Source organism: Gouania willdenowi, chromosome 10 (assembly GCF_900634775.1).
Source record: "Gouania willdenowi chromosome 10, fGouWil2.1, whole genome shotgun sequence".
Classification (NCBI taxonomy): domain Eukaryota; kingdom Metazoa; phylum Chordata; class Actinopteri; order Blenniiformes; family Gobiesocidae; genus Gouania; species Gouania willdenowi.
Window position 1 is genome coordinate 31812849 of NC_041053.1, and position 17385 is coordinate 31830233.

General features: G+C 38.0%; 3 protein-coding genes across 6 annotated transcripts in view; 1 reads left to right on the forward strand and 2 right to left on the reverse strand.

Moving 5' to 3' along the window:
- Window positions 1–179: 179 nt before the first annotated feature.
- On the reverse strand, window positions 180–7095 carry LOC114470535 (magnesium transporter NIPA2). 3 transcript variants are annotated; one of them, XM_028458755.1, is made up of 6 exons: window positions 6859–7095; window positions 5117–5303; window positions 3649–3705; window positions 3270–3360; window positions 1839–1999; window positions 180–872 (listed from the first exon to the last, which is right to left on the reverse strand). In XM_028458755.1, exons 2-6 carry the CDS (start codon window positions 5247–5249, stop codon window positions 274–276), a joined length of 1041 nt encoding a protein of 346 aa, XP_028314556.1. In that variant the 5' UTR covers window positions 5250–5303; window positions 6859–7095; the 3' UTR covers window positions 180–273. The 3 variants fall into 3 exon arrangements, with proteins under 3 accessions (XP_028314556.1, XP_028314557.1, XP_028314555.1); XM_028458756.1 differs by lacking the exon at window positions 5117–5303; XM_028458754.1 differs by lacking the exon at window positions 6859–7095 and having other exon boundaries at window positions 5117–5600.
- Window positions 6705–10855, forward strand: mars2 (methionyl-tRNA synthetase 2, mitochondrial). Its single transcript, XM_028458753.1, has 3 exons — window positions 6705–7217; window positions 8127–8461; window positions 9556–10855. Exons 1-3 carry the CDS (start codon window positions 6953–6955, stop codon window positions 10750–10752), a joined length of 1797 nt encoding a protein of 598 aa, XP_028314554.1. The 5' UTR covers window positions 6705–6952; the 3' UTR covers window positions 10753–10855.
- Window positions 10856–12469: 1614 nt separating this feature from the next.
- Window positions 12470–17385, reverse strand: part of med12 (mediator complex subunit 12) — a 37251-nt gene continuing 32335 nt past the window's right edge. For both annotated transcript variants that reach the window (XM_028458752.1, XM_028458751.1), the window contains exons 38-43: window positions 16231–16305; window positions 15638–15867; window positions 15368–15545; window positions 13191–13448; window positions 12920–13001; window positions 12470–12833 (exon numbers count right to left, since the gene is read on the reverse strand). In XM_028458752.1, coding sequence (XP_028314553.1) covers window positions 12796–12833; window positions 12920–13001; window positions 13191–13448; window positions 15368–15545; window positions 15638–15867; window positions 16231–16305 — 861 coding nt within the window. In that variant the 3' untranslated portion in view covers window positions 12470–12795. The remainder of the gene's footprint in view (window positions 12834–12919; window positions 13002–13190; window positions 13449–15367; window positions 15546–15637; window positions 15868–16230; window positions 16306–17385) is intronic.

A 17385-nucleotide genomic window follows, 5' to 3' on the forward strand; every position in this document is an offset into this window, starting at 1 on the left:
TTCCCTCATATTTCCACTTTTATTTGGCCTATCAATATAATTTAAAAACTGGTTTGTAGTTTGAAATCCGCACAACGATCCAAGGACGCTGCGCTTTTCCGCTGATTGGCTCTTTAAAACAATCATGTGATCAGTCCATAGGCCCCAAAGGGTTAAGATTGTGTGTTGTTTTAAAAGTATTTTTTCAAATTTTATCAATTACTAGCCATTTTGGTCACGACCCAAAGGTAAAAAACCCTGTTGTGAAGTGATGCTACTTTTTCCTCTGAGGTGCTAAGCCCAGCCCCCATTTGAGCCCTTTCTTGTAACTTTTATTGAATCTTCTGTGTGTACATAGAGGGAAGGTTTATTGACCCATTGTGGCCCCTGAGAACTCTTCCTTAAATAATGTGGGAGGGATTCCCAGCTAAAGGTTATGTCCTTGAACGCATGGAGGAGGAAAATTCCCAAAATGATGGTGAGGAAGCCACTTATGGTTCCGACTATTCCATCAGAGGTCATTCTCAACCACTCCCTGAAGAGGATGGCTGAACAGACCATGACGGAGGTGGTGAAGAGGACGTAGTAGATGGGGGTGACTATGGAGGTGTTGAATATGTCCAGGGCTTTGTTTAAGTAGTTGATCTGCACAGTGACACACACCACCAGGCAGACCAGCAAGACCCAGAACAGAGGCTCCTTCAGCACTGATGACCCAGCAAATAACTCCTTAATGCTGATGCCCAAACCTTTGACACATGACACGGAAAGGGCGCCAATCACAGAGCAGATGAAGATGTAGACCAGGACGTTCTGCTGTCCAAAGTGCGGTGCCACAGCAAAGATCATAAACAGGCTGCTGCCCACAGCGCACATGGCAAAAACAATGAAACCTGTCGAGACATTCAATAATAATAAGTTAGTGCACTGAAACAAACCCATGCAACCAGTTCCTGAGGTTGATTTATTTTTTATTTTTTAGAGACGTTAAGGCAGAGGTGTCAAACGCAGATTTTAGGCGGTGGGAACAAAAGCGATTTCCACATTGTTGTGCACTAGTTTGCACATCCACGTGTAAATAATATCTCCATCGAAGCAATAAATGACAGATATGAGTCCCTGCAGGACCTTTGCTTCAAAATTCCTCGATTTTAAGACCAATTTTTGCTAAGTTTTTTTTTTCATAATGTTTTGATAAGCATCTACAAAAAACAGCTGACATAACAAAATATATACAGTTTATGGATATTTACATCAAAAATACATTAAAAGTGCAGACTGTTTATATAATGTTAACTTGCATTTTTTAATCTACTTACATATTAACATACATACATGTATATAGATACAGTTACATACAACACAAATAATTTGCATAAGTTTTAACATTTATTTATCCATAAAAAAAAATCAAAAAACAAAAATTAATTCATTAATTTAATTCAATTTAATTTATTGATCCATTTTCTTGCCCTGTCTGCGTATGTCATCAAAGGCTAATGCTATATGTCGTGCAATATTGTTTTTCGACAGCAATGCATGGTTTATTCTTGCAAAAAGTAAAATAATGCAATTTCGTCATTGTGAACATCTTCTGTGTGATCTTAAGGGACATTTTGTGGAATTGTTTGTAAGAAAATTCCAAGTGTTTTTTTTTTCCACAATTTGTGATAAATAAATGATACGGCAGTCATGTAATATGATCATGGTAAAGTGGATATTTTGATGATTCACACAATGAAAAGTGTTTTTGCTGTAATTTTTACTTTCTCCTGCGGGCCGAATTGGATGCTCTAAAGGGCCGATTTTGGCGCCCGAGCCTTGAGTTTGACACATGTGCGTTAAGGTGTTGGGAGTACCTGGGTCCTTGAGCTTCTCAGCCATGGCACTCAGTGATGTCACTTCCTCTTCCTGCGGTGCATGGATCACCATCACAGTGGAGCCAAAGATGCAGAGCAAACAGCCGACCTTTCCATGCAGGTTCAGCCTCTCGTTCAGAAAGTAGGGGGAAAGAAGAGCACTGGAACAACAAATATGCCTTCATCAAATGAAAATGTGATAACATTCAATATTTCAATGTGAAATTCAGTCATATTTTTAATTGTACAGGAGTTGCCAAACTAAAAATTCTAAAAATGGGTGAAGTGATCTTTTTTTTGAAAGAAATACAAATTTGGACCATTCTTCAAATCTCATAAAATTAACATGAAATTGTATTCATAAAGTGCAAAGAATAAAACATTTTGTGTAGAAAACACAGCAAACACCACAAACAGGAAACGCCACAAACAGGAAACGCCACAAACAGAAAACGCCACAAACAGGAAACGCCACAAACAGGAAACGCCACAAACAGAAAACGCCACAAACAGAAAACGCCACAAACAGGAAACGCCACAAACAGGAAACGCCACAAACAGGAAACGCCACAAACAGGAAACGCCACAAACAGAAAATGCATTTTTCTTTTTTTTTCTTGTTCCAAATTATAACACAACACACAATCTTAAACAACTGAATTCTACAATTTCACTTTCTCAAATGTAGCTGATAAATGTAGTTCAAATAAAATGCAGGATAAAAAAGGAAGAAAAAATACAGTATAAAAACATGTGATGTGGTGCATCCTGTCACTTTGTGCACTAATCCTGGTCTATTTGTTACACAGTAAAACAAAAAGTAATTATAGAAAAACGTATTTATGGTGACCGTATAAAGGGGGTCACGATCCAAAAAAGTTTCAGAACCATTGGTATATTTGAAGAAATACACTGTCAACAAAAATGTTACTTCTCATTTTTATCAGCTTTAACAGGTCACATACTAGAAAAGCTATTTCAGTTAAAAAAGAACCTATTAACCATGACCTTAGGGCTACAAATAGCAATATGTTGACTTCCCTCAGGCTAATTTACATGCAAGATACTGTCTTTGACTTAAATTACTTAAAAAAAGAAAGAATAAATAAATCAGCATGATTGAGAGTTGATGTAATATGTTTGTTGATGATTTTAAATGTTTTTTTTTCCTGTTGCCGACTTTAATGTTTTTGATTTTAAGCTGTTGAATGTTTTCTGTTGCACTTTTTGATCATGTAAAGCACATTGGGTTGCCTTGTGTATAAAATGCGCTATATAAATACATTTGCATTGCCTAAATAATGACTTAAAAACCTAAATAAAACAAAAAGAAAAGGTTTGGAGTCTTAGGTTTTGGAACATTGTGCACTCTTTATGAGACTAAGACAGTTTGGTGTGTTGAATAAATTAAAAATAATTGGAGATCATTACCTGACAAGCACACTCAGAGCGCCTAAAGGGGTCACCAGAGTTGCTGGTGCGAAGGCATAAGCAGCAAAGTTTGCAGCCTCTCCAGCTCCCACTAGAAGTCCGTTAATACAGTTAATATTCACATATTCAGCTGGTTAAGATCACAGCAGAAAAAAAAAAAAAACTCCTTTAGGCCCACAGCAGTCTCACAATAGTAATGTGGTGTGAATAGTGCACTGTAATGTCAGAAGCGGAAATACCAAACCCACAATTTATCAAACAAAGATCACAGTGTTTTTTTCTGCATAGGCTGCTTAAATAGAAATAACAGTATGTACTTAATAACTAGCCTTTCACTCAGTATCAACTGTAGATTTAAGCTTGTTTATCGATGCCTTACTTGAAATCAGACCTGCCCACCATAGCCATTCTTTCAGATAGGCGTAGCCCCCCTGGCCTGTGAGGAACAGAGAACACAGCTCAAAAAGATGCTCATCACGACTCAAGCGTACTTTTTATAAGGTCCCTAAAGCTTATCTTTCTTGTAATTGTTAACACAAGTTAGTGGTTCACTCTTTGTAGTAGTTAAACTTAAACAGAAGAATAGTGTTTCAGAGAACATGTAGAAACCAGGAGCCCATGTCGCATTAAAGCCACGCATCACTGAGAATTCAATGGTAATAATTTCAAAAGGAATTGAATAATGCAAACATATTGCAGTTATATCGAAAATATATTTGATTTGAGCTGATCAGTGGGATTTATGAACAGGTAGTTAATCATTATCAACCCATGGGTATGGACTGAAACTTTTAATAGCTCCCAGGTATTTACATGGACACAAATTAAAGGTGTGGTGAAAAAAAAAAAGATAATTGATTGTATTATTACGTATTATTGAAGATTAGGAATCGATTCTTCAGTGTCCAAAAACTGATTATTTAAAATTTTCAAAATGTTGATACTTTTTTAAATATAAAAAATAAACCAAAATAAAATTGATACAAATCAGGCAAATCCTCCTAATTTGGATGTTTCAATCACACTATATTAGTGGGTTCCCGAGCCATTTTAGGTTGTGACACAATTTTGATATTGCTAATTTCTGGCAACCTTTTTTCTTTCTTTCCAGAATTAGTTTTTGATCAAGTTTGTGATGAAGTGACAAGATTAAGATATTTCTATACTGTATTTGATTCAAACTAGATTTATATTTGAGAAAGGTGAAAGGATAGGACACAGCTGTTTGAGAACGTGTGTGGTGTTTTAATTTGAAATTTGAAACATTTTTACAAAAAACCTAAATTTTCATTTTATTTTTAATATTTAATTATTTAAAATTGGCAGTGGCTCTCCGTATGGTTTCCGTATCAATATAGTGACATTCTATCCGTGCGCAGCGCCCCTATTTGGCCAGTTTAGGTCACATGACTAAGACTAAACCTAACCCTAAAAATTGTTGCGATATTGGGTTATAACCTTAACCTAACCCTAAGACACTACGTACTTGTCCTTCAGTAACCGTACAAATAGACACTTTCTTTAGAATTTTAACCAATATTTTATTTTGTTTTTTTGTGTCAATCACTAGAAATTTCAGATGACCCCATTTGAATTCCGGGCGACCCCATATGGGGTCCCGACCTCAAGGTTGAAAAACCCTGCACTATATTGACTGATTAAGCTGACTGAAGCTAAATGAAAGATTTTGTGCTAAACCCACAGTATTTTAAAAACTTTTTTTTTTTTTTTTTTTTACAATGCCACTATATCACATTCTAAATCAAATAAAGTACTTTAACAATGTATATTTCAATAAATTCAGATGTACTGTTTCTATTTTTATGATCAAACACTTCCATATTTACCTGCTCTAGTGGAGCCCTTGCTGGCCAGTCGCAGCAGACCTTTCTTTTTCAGAATAAAACTGGCTCCAATAAAGAAAGTGGAAGTCACGGCTAGTGACAAACCAACGTAGAAGTCCAAACGGTTCACTTCCATTTCTCACAGCAAACACTGCGGGTTTATAACAGTCCGACATCAGCCGGAGGCAGCCTGTGGTTACAATATCACATGACTGAGTTATTTCAGCCACAATGGTTAAAAACTAGCTTCAAAAAGTTCCTGAATCGCCGATAAATGTGACTAGAAACGGATGTGCTATTTGTTCTATTGTAAATTGAGGTTTGACGAACTTCTTAAACTTCCGCCTCACAGTTTGTAAAATAATTCTCCTCCGTTTTCACGTCCGCCCCTGACGTCACTCACCGTTATCTGACTGCACGAGGCGGAGCAGCTGATTGGCTGCTTCTCCTCGGTTGCTTCCGCGTCTGTTTGTAGTCAAATGGTGACTGGTTTCCTAGGCAACCGCAATTTTTGTTTTTTTTTTTGTTTTTAATATATATTTTTATTAGTTGACAATGTAAACATCAACGAAGGGAGTTAAACGTGAATATATGGAAGCCTGTTTTTGCCACAAAAAAATAAAAACATTATGCCAAGTCATAATTATGAGATTGAAAGTAATAATTATGATGAAATAATTTTTAATGTACATTTGCAAAGAAACACAAATATGTGACGGAATCCTTTAGCAATAAAGACTTATGTATGTACTTTTACTATTTTCTATACTAGTGTTGAATTCTAAGAACTGAATAAACAGCCAAAATTTAAAAAAAAAACCCAACAACAAATATGTAAACAACACACTTGGTGGTACAAACTAAAATTGTTCATAAAAGACACTAAAAATATGTAAAACAAACAACTGATGAGAACATATTCACGAGTGCATGCCGTGTTATGACTAAGTTTTCTCTACAAACAGCTGATCTCTCCAAACCAGTTTATTTATATATTTGGTGAAGGAATTTAACGTTTTTTTTTTTTAAACAAACTCATCAAAAAAATTCAACAAATACAATTCTAGAAAAATAGGGATATACAGTAGGTATAGTATATATTTATCTATTTCAAGCAATTTCATACAAACAGTAAAGCTTTTGTTGTATGTGCACATACATGTTTCCAATTGTAGCCAAATGGCTAATATGCATGATATTAACATAACATAACATAACAACATAACACAACATAACATAAAAAAACTGCTTGAAAGGGAGTGGGATGAAGTCTCCCAACCACATTTTCATTAAATTTTCAAAACTTATGCTCCTTTTCATCATTACATACATCAATTATTATTAGTAGGGATATTAATATTAGTATTAATATGAATTCAAGATTGAGGGAATTGTATTTATTCAATCACTTAATATTTTCAAAATGTTATAAAGAGTTTTATTTCTTAGCAGCTTCATGAAAAACGTAGATTTAATCGAATAATGAGTGTGGTGGGAGACGCGAGAGAAGGTGTTCTGTCCCTTTAACTTCAGCAGAAAAACTATCTATTATCTGATTGGTGCTTTGACTCTGAGTTTTGATTGGACGAAACACCGGAAGCGTTTCTAACCTTGACAGGAACTCCCAATACATGGTTTACAGGCAAAGAAAAATACATCTAATTCATTTTTTTTGCATTTATGAAACTGAATTTTTTTTACGGGAAGGGTGTGACACTCTGGTTCATTATTTGGGTTCAACTTACCGCCTCTGCAGCTAATAGATAGAGTCGCGTGGGTGTTTTTCTAGCTGGTAAATATGAGCTAACAGTGGGCTAAACACTCTGTTGGAGTCCAGCCATGAGGTTTCCATGGCTGTGTGTGAGCAGAGGCGGTGGAGCTGCTCTCAAGCTTCACCCCCAAACGCAGGTTTTATCGTCGCTTTCTGCTCCGAGTAGAAACATTAGGAGCTCTGCTGTGAGAGCCTCGAGCAGTCACTACGTAACCACGCCCATCTTCTACGTCAACGCGTCCCCTCACCTGGGACACCTGTACTCTGCTGTGATGGCGGACTGTTCACATAGATACAAAACTCTGCAGGGCTTCAACTCAAAGTTTGCCACAGGTAACTTCCCAGAAACTACTCGTTTGCATGTTGGTTTTAATCCAAAATGTTCCTTTTCATTAAAGTCACTCTTCCCCAGACATGTATATATATTTAATTAAAGCTTTTTATTTAGCACCAAGGACGCCCTAACTTTGGCTTCCTTTTTTGTGTGGAATTTGCTACAGTCCAAAAATGTTCGAGTTTTTTTAATTTTTTTATTGCCTGTGTGCATGTCTTTGATTTCTGTTTGTCTAAGCCAGTGGTTTTCAACTCCGGGGTTGTGACCCCAGGTCGCCTGAAATGTCTAGTCAAAAATCACATTTTTTGTAATTTTTTTTTAGAATCATTCTTCTTTTTCAAATTAAAACACCACACACAATCTCAAACAACTGTATTCTATACGTTCACTTCCTAAAATATAAATCTTGTGGGGGAAAAAAATGACAGTATAAGAATGTAATAATTAAATGAACATTTTATCTTATAGTTTGAAGACAGAACTGTATTTAATCTTAACCCAAGCTGAGATTGAAGTCAGTTTGGTTGTATGTAAAGGAAAATACACATCGAGATGAACACAGGCATGTCAGCAAGCATTCGTACCTGTAGGAATGACCTGGAATTCACGCAAACACATTTTAGTTAAAAATTCTTCACAAGTAAGTGAATCTGTAGCCATGTGACTTCAGATTTTTAAAAATTGGTTTGATTTACAAACATCCTTAATATTTCTTCATTGCAGACAGTTCAGATGGGTGTCAAAGACGGAGAGTTTTTTTTCTCTCGAGTTGATCACTGATTTGCATTTAGGTGCAATTTTGCAGAATATTCCTAAGTCTAAATAATAATTAGGCATTTATACTTGGATGCATTCAACATTTTGTGAATTAAGATGTGAAAAACGTGACCATATCGTTGCTGTTTCAGGCACCGATGAACACGGGCTTAAAATCCAACAGGCCGCTGCAGCTGCTGGAAGAGATCCACTGACCTTTTGCACTGAGGTGTCCGAGAGATTCAAACATCTGTTCAGCAGCTGCAACATATCGCACACAGACTACATTAGAACCACTGAGCAGAGGCACCGCCAGGCTGTGGAGCACTTCTGGTCCGTGCTGTGCCGTAAAGGGCTGATCTATAAAGGCAGCTATGAAGGATGGTACTCCACCCAGGACGAGAGCTTCCTCACACCCTCACAGGTCGGGGACGTTGTCGACTCGACTGGAAACGAAATTAAAGTGTCACTGGAGAGTGGACACAAGGTAACACAAAGCACTCACAATTTCTGTATTTTTTTTTTTACTACATATGTGTTTAAAATGTATTTATACCAGTTATTTTAATGTTTAAAGAAAAAAAACTAAACATATCCAAAACAATAGTATTATGAGGTTTGAAGTAGATGTTTATATAAAAGGTATTTGGTCATTAGTGAGGATGCATGTAAATGCTAATGTTAGGTTAATGCTATAGGTAGCAAGGTTAATCATAATGCTAGGCTAATTCTGTTGCTAGGTTATTGCTATTGCTAAGCTAATACTAGGTTAATACTAGGCTAATGCTATTGCTAGGCCAGTGCTAATGTTTCGATAATTTTAATGCTAGTGCTAATGTTTCGATAATGTTAATGTTAGGCTAATGCTATTGCTAGGCCAGTGCTAATGTTTTGATAATGTTAATGCTAGGCTCATGCTAAGTTAGTGTTAATGCTATTGAACGGATAAGATTAATGCTGAACTAATGCTAGGCTGATGCTATTGGTGTATTAGTGTTAGGCTAATGCTTTTGCTAGATCAGTGCTCCTACTAGGTTAATGTTATTGCTTGGATAATGTTAATGTTAGGCTAATGCTATTGCTAGGCTAACATTAATCCTAATTGTTACTAATGTTCGGTTAATGCTATTGCAAGGATATTGTTAATGCTAAGCTAACACAAGGTTAATGCCAAAGCTAGCCTAATGTTAATGCTAAAGCTAATGCAGGGCCAGCACCTCTATACTCACTTGCATTTTCTTCAGGAAATGCAAATATTCTAGTTTTTTGTTTTAAATGAGCTAAAATTAAGGAAACTTACTCTAATTTAGCTAAAAATTGGAAATAGCTAAATATTTTTAGTTTCTGTTGAAATATATTCAAAGTAAACTTTACCTACCAGGAGTGAATAACAAATATTTAAATCAGCAATCTACTTTTTTTTTTTCAAACTTTTAAAAAAAAGTAATGAACTAAAATAAAAATGCTAAAGGTGTCAAATGAATCCAGTGTATAGTCTTGTTTTGGTTCTCCATTCAGAGACCCTCAGACCTGCTTTTAGACCCTTTGCTGTAATGGGTTTATTTTCCTCTTCGTGTGCAGGTGGAGTGGATGAAGGAGGAGAATTACATGTTCCGTCTGTCCGCTTTTCGCTCTCAGCTGCTGGACTGGCTCACAGGAAACCCAGGAGCCATTCAGCCTGAGCGTTTCTACCACGCTGTGATTCAGTGGCTGCAGGAGGACCTTCCAGATCTCTCCGTGTCCCGTCAGAGAAGTCGTCTCCAGTGGGCCATCCCAGTCCCTGGAGATCCTGAACAGACCATCTACGTGTGGCTGGACGCTCTGGTGAACTACCTCACAGTGGCTGGATATCCTGATAAACACAAAGACTGGTGGAATGCAGTCCACCACATAGTAGGGAAGGATATTTTGAGGTTTCATGCAGTTTACTGGCCTGCGTTCCTACTGGGAGCTGGTTTGTCTCCTCCTCAGGTGATCTACGTTCACTCTCACTGGACCGTCGCTGGAAAGAAGATGTCCAAGAGTTTAGGGAACGTGATAGACCCTCTCCAACGCTCCAAGATGTTTACAACTGATGGCATGAGGTATTTCCTGTTACGCCAAGGAGTTCCAGACTCAGACTGTGACTACACAGACAGCAAAGTCATGAAAGTGCTGAATGCAGAGCTGGCCGACTCCCTGGGTGGACTCCTCAACCGCTGCACAGCACCAGCTCTGAACCCTGCTCAGATCTACCCCACGTTCTGCTCTCAATCCTTCCCACCTGAGGGACAAACCAGAACCAGAGCTGTGGAGGAGGATTACCACATGTTGGAGACTGTGGGAGGTTTACCAGGTGTGGTAGAGAAGCATTATGAGAGCCTGCAGGTGTACAAAGCTCTGGAGGTCATTAGTGCATGTGTGAGGCTCACCAACGGCTTCCTACAGCGTCACACGCCCTGGAAACTGGACACAAGGGACCAAGGAGATCAGCGCTGGCTGGATACCATCATCCACGTCTCTTTGGAGTGTTTGAGGGTCTATGGACTGCTTCTACAGCCAGTGGTGCCAGCCATTTCTGACAAGCTGCTGGGCAGACTGGGAGTGAGCCTCAGCAAGAGGAGCTGGGAGGATCTAGAGTTCCTGCCACGGTTTAAAGGAATAAAATCTCCTTTTGAAGGCAGGACACTGGGACCAGACTCAGGAGTGCTTTTCACTCGCTTAGAAAGTCCAGGTGTGGAGAAGCAGAAAAAACCAAAGCAGCCAAAGAAAAGCTATAAATTGGCATCGTCAAAATAAAAGATGACCGAAATATATCTTAATGTTGTTTGACAAACGTGTTACTGAAATGTTGCTATGTTTGAAGAACATTTTTCCTCCAATAAATCGATATGAAATATCCTGAATGAGTAAGAGTTTCTTAACTTATCACAGCAGGGGCCACAAACATGATTTTTTAATCCAAGGGATCAATATCATTGTCAATAGCTATCCATCTATAATGCAAGAAAGGTCTGTGTGTGTGTCCGTGGAGCAAATATCTTCCCGAATAAATGTCTGATCGACCCGAAACTTTGTCAACGGCTTCCAAATACTCCAAGTGTGTGCATCCGTAATTTTTGAGTAATTTGGTCATTCCAAAACCAATTTGAAATGACCAATCCACACTGTAGAACTCCGGTTAAATATGGTTTTAGAAGACTGACGTCATCGGTGTCCCTAGAATTTTCAAACTGATGTCATGATAAACGCAGGTTAAACCGAACGGGACATACTTCAATGTCTATGTATGGAAAGAGGAGGGGAAAGGATTGCGTGTCTGGAAAAATAGACCTCACATACAATCCCACTACAACCTTTTCATAAATCAAAACTTTGTTAAACAAGCTAAACAATACAACAATGCATTGGCATAAAAGAGATCACTATTCCTAGTTTCAACCCCGGCGTACAAATACAAGGAAAAGTTCATAATTTCATTGCCAGCCCCCTTCCTGAACAGGGTCAAAAGCCAGACTTTGTTCAGGTCTACTTCCATGATCTTTCCATGAAGTGGAATTACGCCATACTCACGCCTCAAACAGTGGTCGGAATGAAGAATTCTTGCTTAGAGCACAAGAGGCCATTCACAGGTGACCTCTGCTTTAGACAGTCTCCAGTCAGTTTGTTAGTTTATCTAATCAGATTTTTGTTACCTTTGATTTTCCATAATTGACAACTCTACTTAAGGTCTTACTATATGAATACATACCTCAGACAGGAACTGTACTAGTACCATAAAATATTAGTTCTCACGTTCCGAGCATTACATGGTCAGGCCCCTAAATATATCTCGGACTTGTTGTGCCCCTACTCATCAGGGCGATGCCTTCAGTCTTCAGGTCAGGGTCTCCTAAAGACCCCAAAAACTAAATTTAAAACCAGAGGAGACCTGGAGTTCCAGGCTGTAGCTCCCAGACTCTGGAATAACCTGCACCAGTCTCTCAGGGAGCTCAACTGTGTGGACACTTTTAAAAAAACTGCTGAAGACTACACTTTACAGTAAAGCTTTTAGTTAACTGGATTTAAGTTTTTATTTATCCTTTAATGTTGCTGTTCTTATGATATTTATGCACTCGTTTTATTATTTTTTTGTGTTGCACTTGTACTTTTACCGCAACTCTGTACAGCACTTTGTGATTTTATCTGCAAAAAGCGCTTTATAAATAAACTACTTACTTACATTAACAACAAAGTCCAGAAGATGTGACTGTATATTTATCGCAGAGAGAGAATCTGAGGAAAACCTCTGACGTCCAAATTCTGAGGCACCTCGAACGTGGCATGCAGCCTGTACATTTATTTGCGACAGCTATGCATGTTTTGCTATTGCAATGAAACAAATGTTTTTAATTGTACAATTACAACCATTAGCAGCCCTCCCTAAGGATGATTAAAAATTCCAGGATACAGGATAATTCCAGGATTCAATACATTCCAGCCTCCCTGGAGGCCAATAAAGATACAAGACATTAAAAAAAAAAAAAAGAACAGACATGATTTTTAATGAGAAATACACCAAACTGAGAAACAACAAAAACAATTGTACAAATTGAAATAACATTGAAAAAATTTGTATAATTTGTGGTATTTTCTACATAGACTTCTTCATTATCACCCATCATGTGTTAAGAAACAGGATGTTCCTTTTTAAAAATCAATAATTACAACTGAAAGTAGTTTCTAAAGGACATCTGTGAACAAACTGGGACATGGTTCATCTGTGTGGCAGTTCTTTGTGCCTTCAAACAGTCTCTGTAGAGGTTCACCACCACATTAACCAAGTGCTGATCCTCTGCACCATCAGTAATAGGAATTGGTGCCCTGTCCTGGCTGTGTGTCTGTAACACAAAGAGGTGAATCATTAATAATATAAACAGTGTGTATATTTAATAAAAGGAATGGTGGCGGAGTCTTTGGGACTCACTTGAAAGTTGTTGTTGCAGCTGTCGGACCAGAGCTGCCGTCTGCTGCTGTTGCTGCGTCTGCTGCATTCCCTGACGAGGGAACTGATTAAAAGATGCAAAACAGTTGCTTTTCAGATAATCAACTTCCTCCAAAAATTGGTAAAATTACTGCTTTGTGAAGCCAAAATTTAAACTTTTTCTAGTTTATTTTGTACATATAATATTCAATGATGTTTTTACATCCAGCTCTAGAATTATACTTGTTGGAGTGGTTAGCGGGATTCGACCTACCATTGGTTGCTGTGGAGGCAGAGGCTGCATCCCCAGGCCTGGGTTCTGTGCTTGACCAGGAGGTGCCACTGCTGACACCTGTTGCTGCTGTTGCTGCTGTTGTTGCTGCTGCTGTTGCTGCTGCTGCTGCTGCTGCTGCTGAACCTGTTGCTGTTGCTGAGGAGGAATCTGCTGTTGTTGGACCTGCTGCTGCTGTTGCTGTTGTTGTTGTTGTTGTTGTTGCTGCTGCTGTGGGACTTGTTGGGCCTGTTGTTGCTGCTACAAAAAGAAGTATGAGGAGGAGGATGGGCATGTGAGAGTTCAGAGGTTTGAAGTTTAAACTAGTGGTGGGACTAAAAAAGACATTGTAATTAAAGGGGCGGAATTATGAAAAAATGTACTTTCTAATGGTTTTGCTGCAGTGATATACATCCCTTTAGCCTCATTCAGAGGGCCAAAGTTGAAAAAGTTCTATTTCCTCCCTCCCTTGTTGCAAAATATTCAGCTCCAAAAGGGCGAGTTGGATTTTCCCTGCTACTTGACGTCACCTAGCGGAAACTCCTCCTTCTGACAATCCTGGCTCCTCCTACCCTAAAAGAATGTGAGCTTCTCCCTCTCAAACAACCTCACAGCTAAAACAAACACTGCGGTTTAATATAGAATATACATTATACTTTGTCATATATGCAAAGCTACATACACAAAGTGTGTTCTCTGCATTTAACCCTTCCCTGAGGAGCAGTGGGCAGCAACGGAGTAGAACCCAGGGAGCAGTTCCATTTTTAGTGGCCATTATATCGCCTCCTATCACCTTTGACATGATCTGACGTGTTTGTGACACAATGTGACGCAGCGGTTGGAAAAAAACTAATGATTATCACCTTGAATGCACTATTCCTGTAGTTAATAGAGATGAGAAGGATAAGAAAGTGACTCAGCAGCTCAACACTCCAGTGAGTGTTTGAGGCAGCTGAATCACTTTACTGCTGCTGTGATAAACACACAGCCTGATGCGCTGCGACAAACTCGCAATCACAATAGCCGCTTAAATAGCCATGTGTTTTACTGTAACATGCACTTTTTTAACTGAAAGCAATAACAACAGTGTGTGGATAGCAAAAAGAAAATCGCTTTGGTGATCACTGATCTCCCTCGCAAGAGCGAGGCATGAAGTCAGTGTCAACAGACACGCCCACTCATGAATATGCATAAGTCCACCCCAAAACAGCACGTTTTTAGAACTGCCCAGAAAGTCACTTTTCAGAGTTCTAAAACACTGGAAAACAGGCACGTTTGGGAAAATAAACCTAAAATACTATGTTGTTGGAGTTCTTAGAATAAAATGGAGATGGGTTAAAAATTGCATTATCCCGCCCCTTTAATGAATCTCAATTAGCTTAAATTAATCATATAACAATATTTGACACAAGAAGCAATGTTTTTGATGAAAACAATAAATGAGCTTAAGCAACAAAATTGTTTAGTAGCACACCACATTGCACTCTCACCTTAAAACCGTCAACTCTTCCCCACCCCTTCCATTTTCCTACCCTGACTCCCGATTCCCTGTTCCCTTCCCCCTCACCTAGGTGTAACACTGCACTCACTTTATATATCTTCTTTTTAATAAAGTTTTTCTTAGCCTTCCTTTGTGAGGGTTGGTGGTGGTATAAAAATAAATGCATTTAATTTATTACAATAATGCATTGCTGTCGCGAAAGGATTGCACTACATAAAGTGTTGACAAGGTAGAAGAAAATAAAATTGTGTTTTTTATTTTCATCACTGAGTGCTAACATAATGTGCAATATGAATAAAGAATATTATGATTGTATTGTTCACAAAGCACAAACTTAAATAAGCTATATTCATACTTTTCGATTGTGTTTTTATGCATTAAAAAAAAATCAAAAAAAAAAAAAAAAACAGCACTTAACACAGAACATTCCAGAGAAGTGGAAACTCAACAGTGCAAAACAGTCAAAATATCTGTAGCTTGAAAAAACTTGATAATTTCAGTAAAAAAAACCCAAACTAAATTCAACACCTACGAAACGCAGGAACAACTAATCTTCAGGTTCCATGCTGTTTGGAGTGTTTTTTTCTTCTATAATTAATCAATCAATCGCAATTAACGCGTTAAAGTCCCAGCCTTAGTTTAAACTTAAACATGTTGTGTTTGAGAGTCAGCAACTTACTCGAAGTGCATGTTGTCTTAGGTACGGTTGCTGTTGTTGTGCAGCTTGTTGCTGCTGTTGTTGCTGCTGCTGTTCTGTCATCATCTGATTGGGCCTAAGACCTTGATGGACCCCTTGGCCCCCCATGTGACTAAGACCATGCATGATAGGATTCTGCTGCATGGGCTGGTGGGCAAATCTGACGGGTGAAAGACAAAAATGGGATAAATGAGAAAAATCCAACAAAGGAAGGAGTTCACAGAGCAGATATTATTCGTTACAGCTACTGACCTCTGTGTGTTCTGCATGTTGTGCACGTATCCAGGAGCCTGCTGATGAACGTAACCACTGGACCGCTGTGGCAATTGCCTCAGAGGGTCCACCACAGCTGGATTTGCTCCAGGATGAGAGCCCTGGAAGTTTTGGTTCCCGTAAGAAGAAGGAACTATCCCGCCACCCTGGGATGGGTGCTGCTGCAGGCCCATGTGAGACCCGTACGTGGTGTAGCCCTGAGATATGTTCTGAACACACAAATTAAGTGTTATTGTGACTACAAAAAAAGAGTTACCTTTTCCTTTATTTAGAGCCGATTTAATTGGATTTACTTTTAAATCATTCACTTTAAGTATGTAGTTCGTAACTGCGACGGAAAATAAATAAAAAAAAAATAAAAATAAAATTCAGCTTAATAATTCTGATTTTGTTTTCTTTTTTGATATAATGTGTAAAGGTTTATTTTATTCAGACAACTTTTTTACTGATGCTGATCGCTCTGGACACTCATCTCCAGAGACCAGGCAACAGAACTCATAAGGACACATAAAAGCAATCAGCAGACACCTTTGACAAAGACTGACAGTTGGCAGTCGAAACATGTCAGTTACCTGGGACGCCTGCATTGACGCGTACTGCTGCTTTGGTGTGATTTGCCGAATCTGCTGCCCCATCATGCTCTGATTCTGTAAACACACAAAATGCATGTCAGCTGGTGGAAGAGACTTAATTACAATTCGTTTGATTAGAATCTACACTATTTCTAATGTTTAAATTGATGATTAATGTACAACGACCCTCTTGAACTGTTTCTGGATATTGGAACCTGTGCAGATGTTAATTTTACTTTAACAATTGAATTATTCATTCAAATAAATGCAACAAATTAAAAACACTTAACTCTGCCAATAGGACAGACTTTATTACATTTAAAATACATAATGAGTTATTGTGAATATATGATTTTCCCCCCTCTCTTTTAGTCACATGTTCACCAATAAATGGACACATTACATTTTGGTTTTATGATCTAATCTCTAATCATGACAATCTGGTTAATTTGAGGCCTTGACTGTTATCATTGTTAATTTTGACATCAAATGATTTTATTAGTTTTAGTCGGAGTCTTGACTAATATGCAACTTAGTTAAAAATTTAATCATCAGGTCTATTTCAGTTATAGTTTCAGTCAACTGAATGGAACAGATTAAGTTGACTAAAATGTTATGTCAGATATAGTCGACTAAAATATAAAGCACAAGAGTTTACGATTTTTATATAGCTTCAATTACCATTAATAAACGTACAGGATGGTATTAAGGCTTGTCCTGTCTTGGATTTTGTTCCATGTGAACATTATACTTTAAGACATTTTTGATATAATAGATATAAAAAGTCTACACATCCCTGATCAAATGCCAGGTTTTTGTGATGTAAAAAAATTACATCAAGATAAATAATTTCACAACTTTTTCCACCTTTAATGTGATCTATAACCTAAATAAATAAAAAAAAAAACACCCTCTTGTAACTGGGGGCGGGGCTGTGTTCGGATTTAACCAATTACATTCAAACTCATGTTAAATATGAGTCAGCACACACCTGTCACCATTTAAAGTTCCTCTGATTAACCCCAAGTAAAGGTCAGCTGTTCTAGTTGGCTTTTCCTGACATTTTTGTAGCCACATCTTTCAGCACAAGCCATGGTCCACAGAGAGCTTCCAAAGCATCAGAGGGATCTCAATGTTCAAAGATATCAGTCAGGT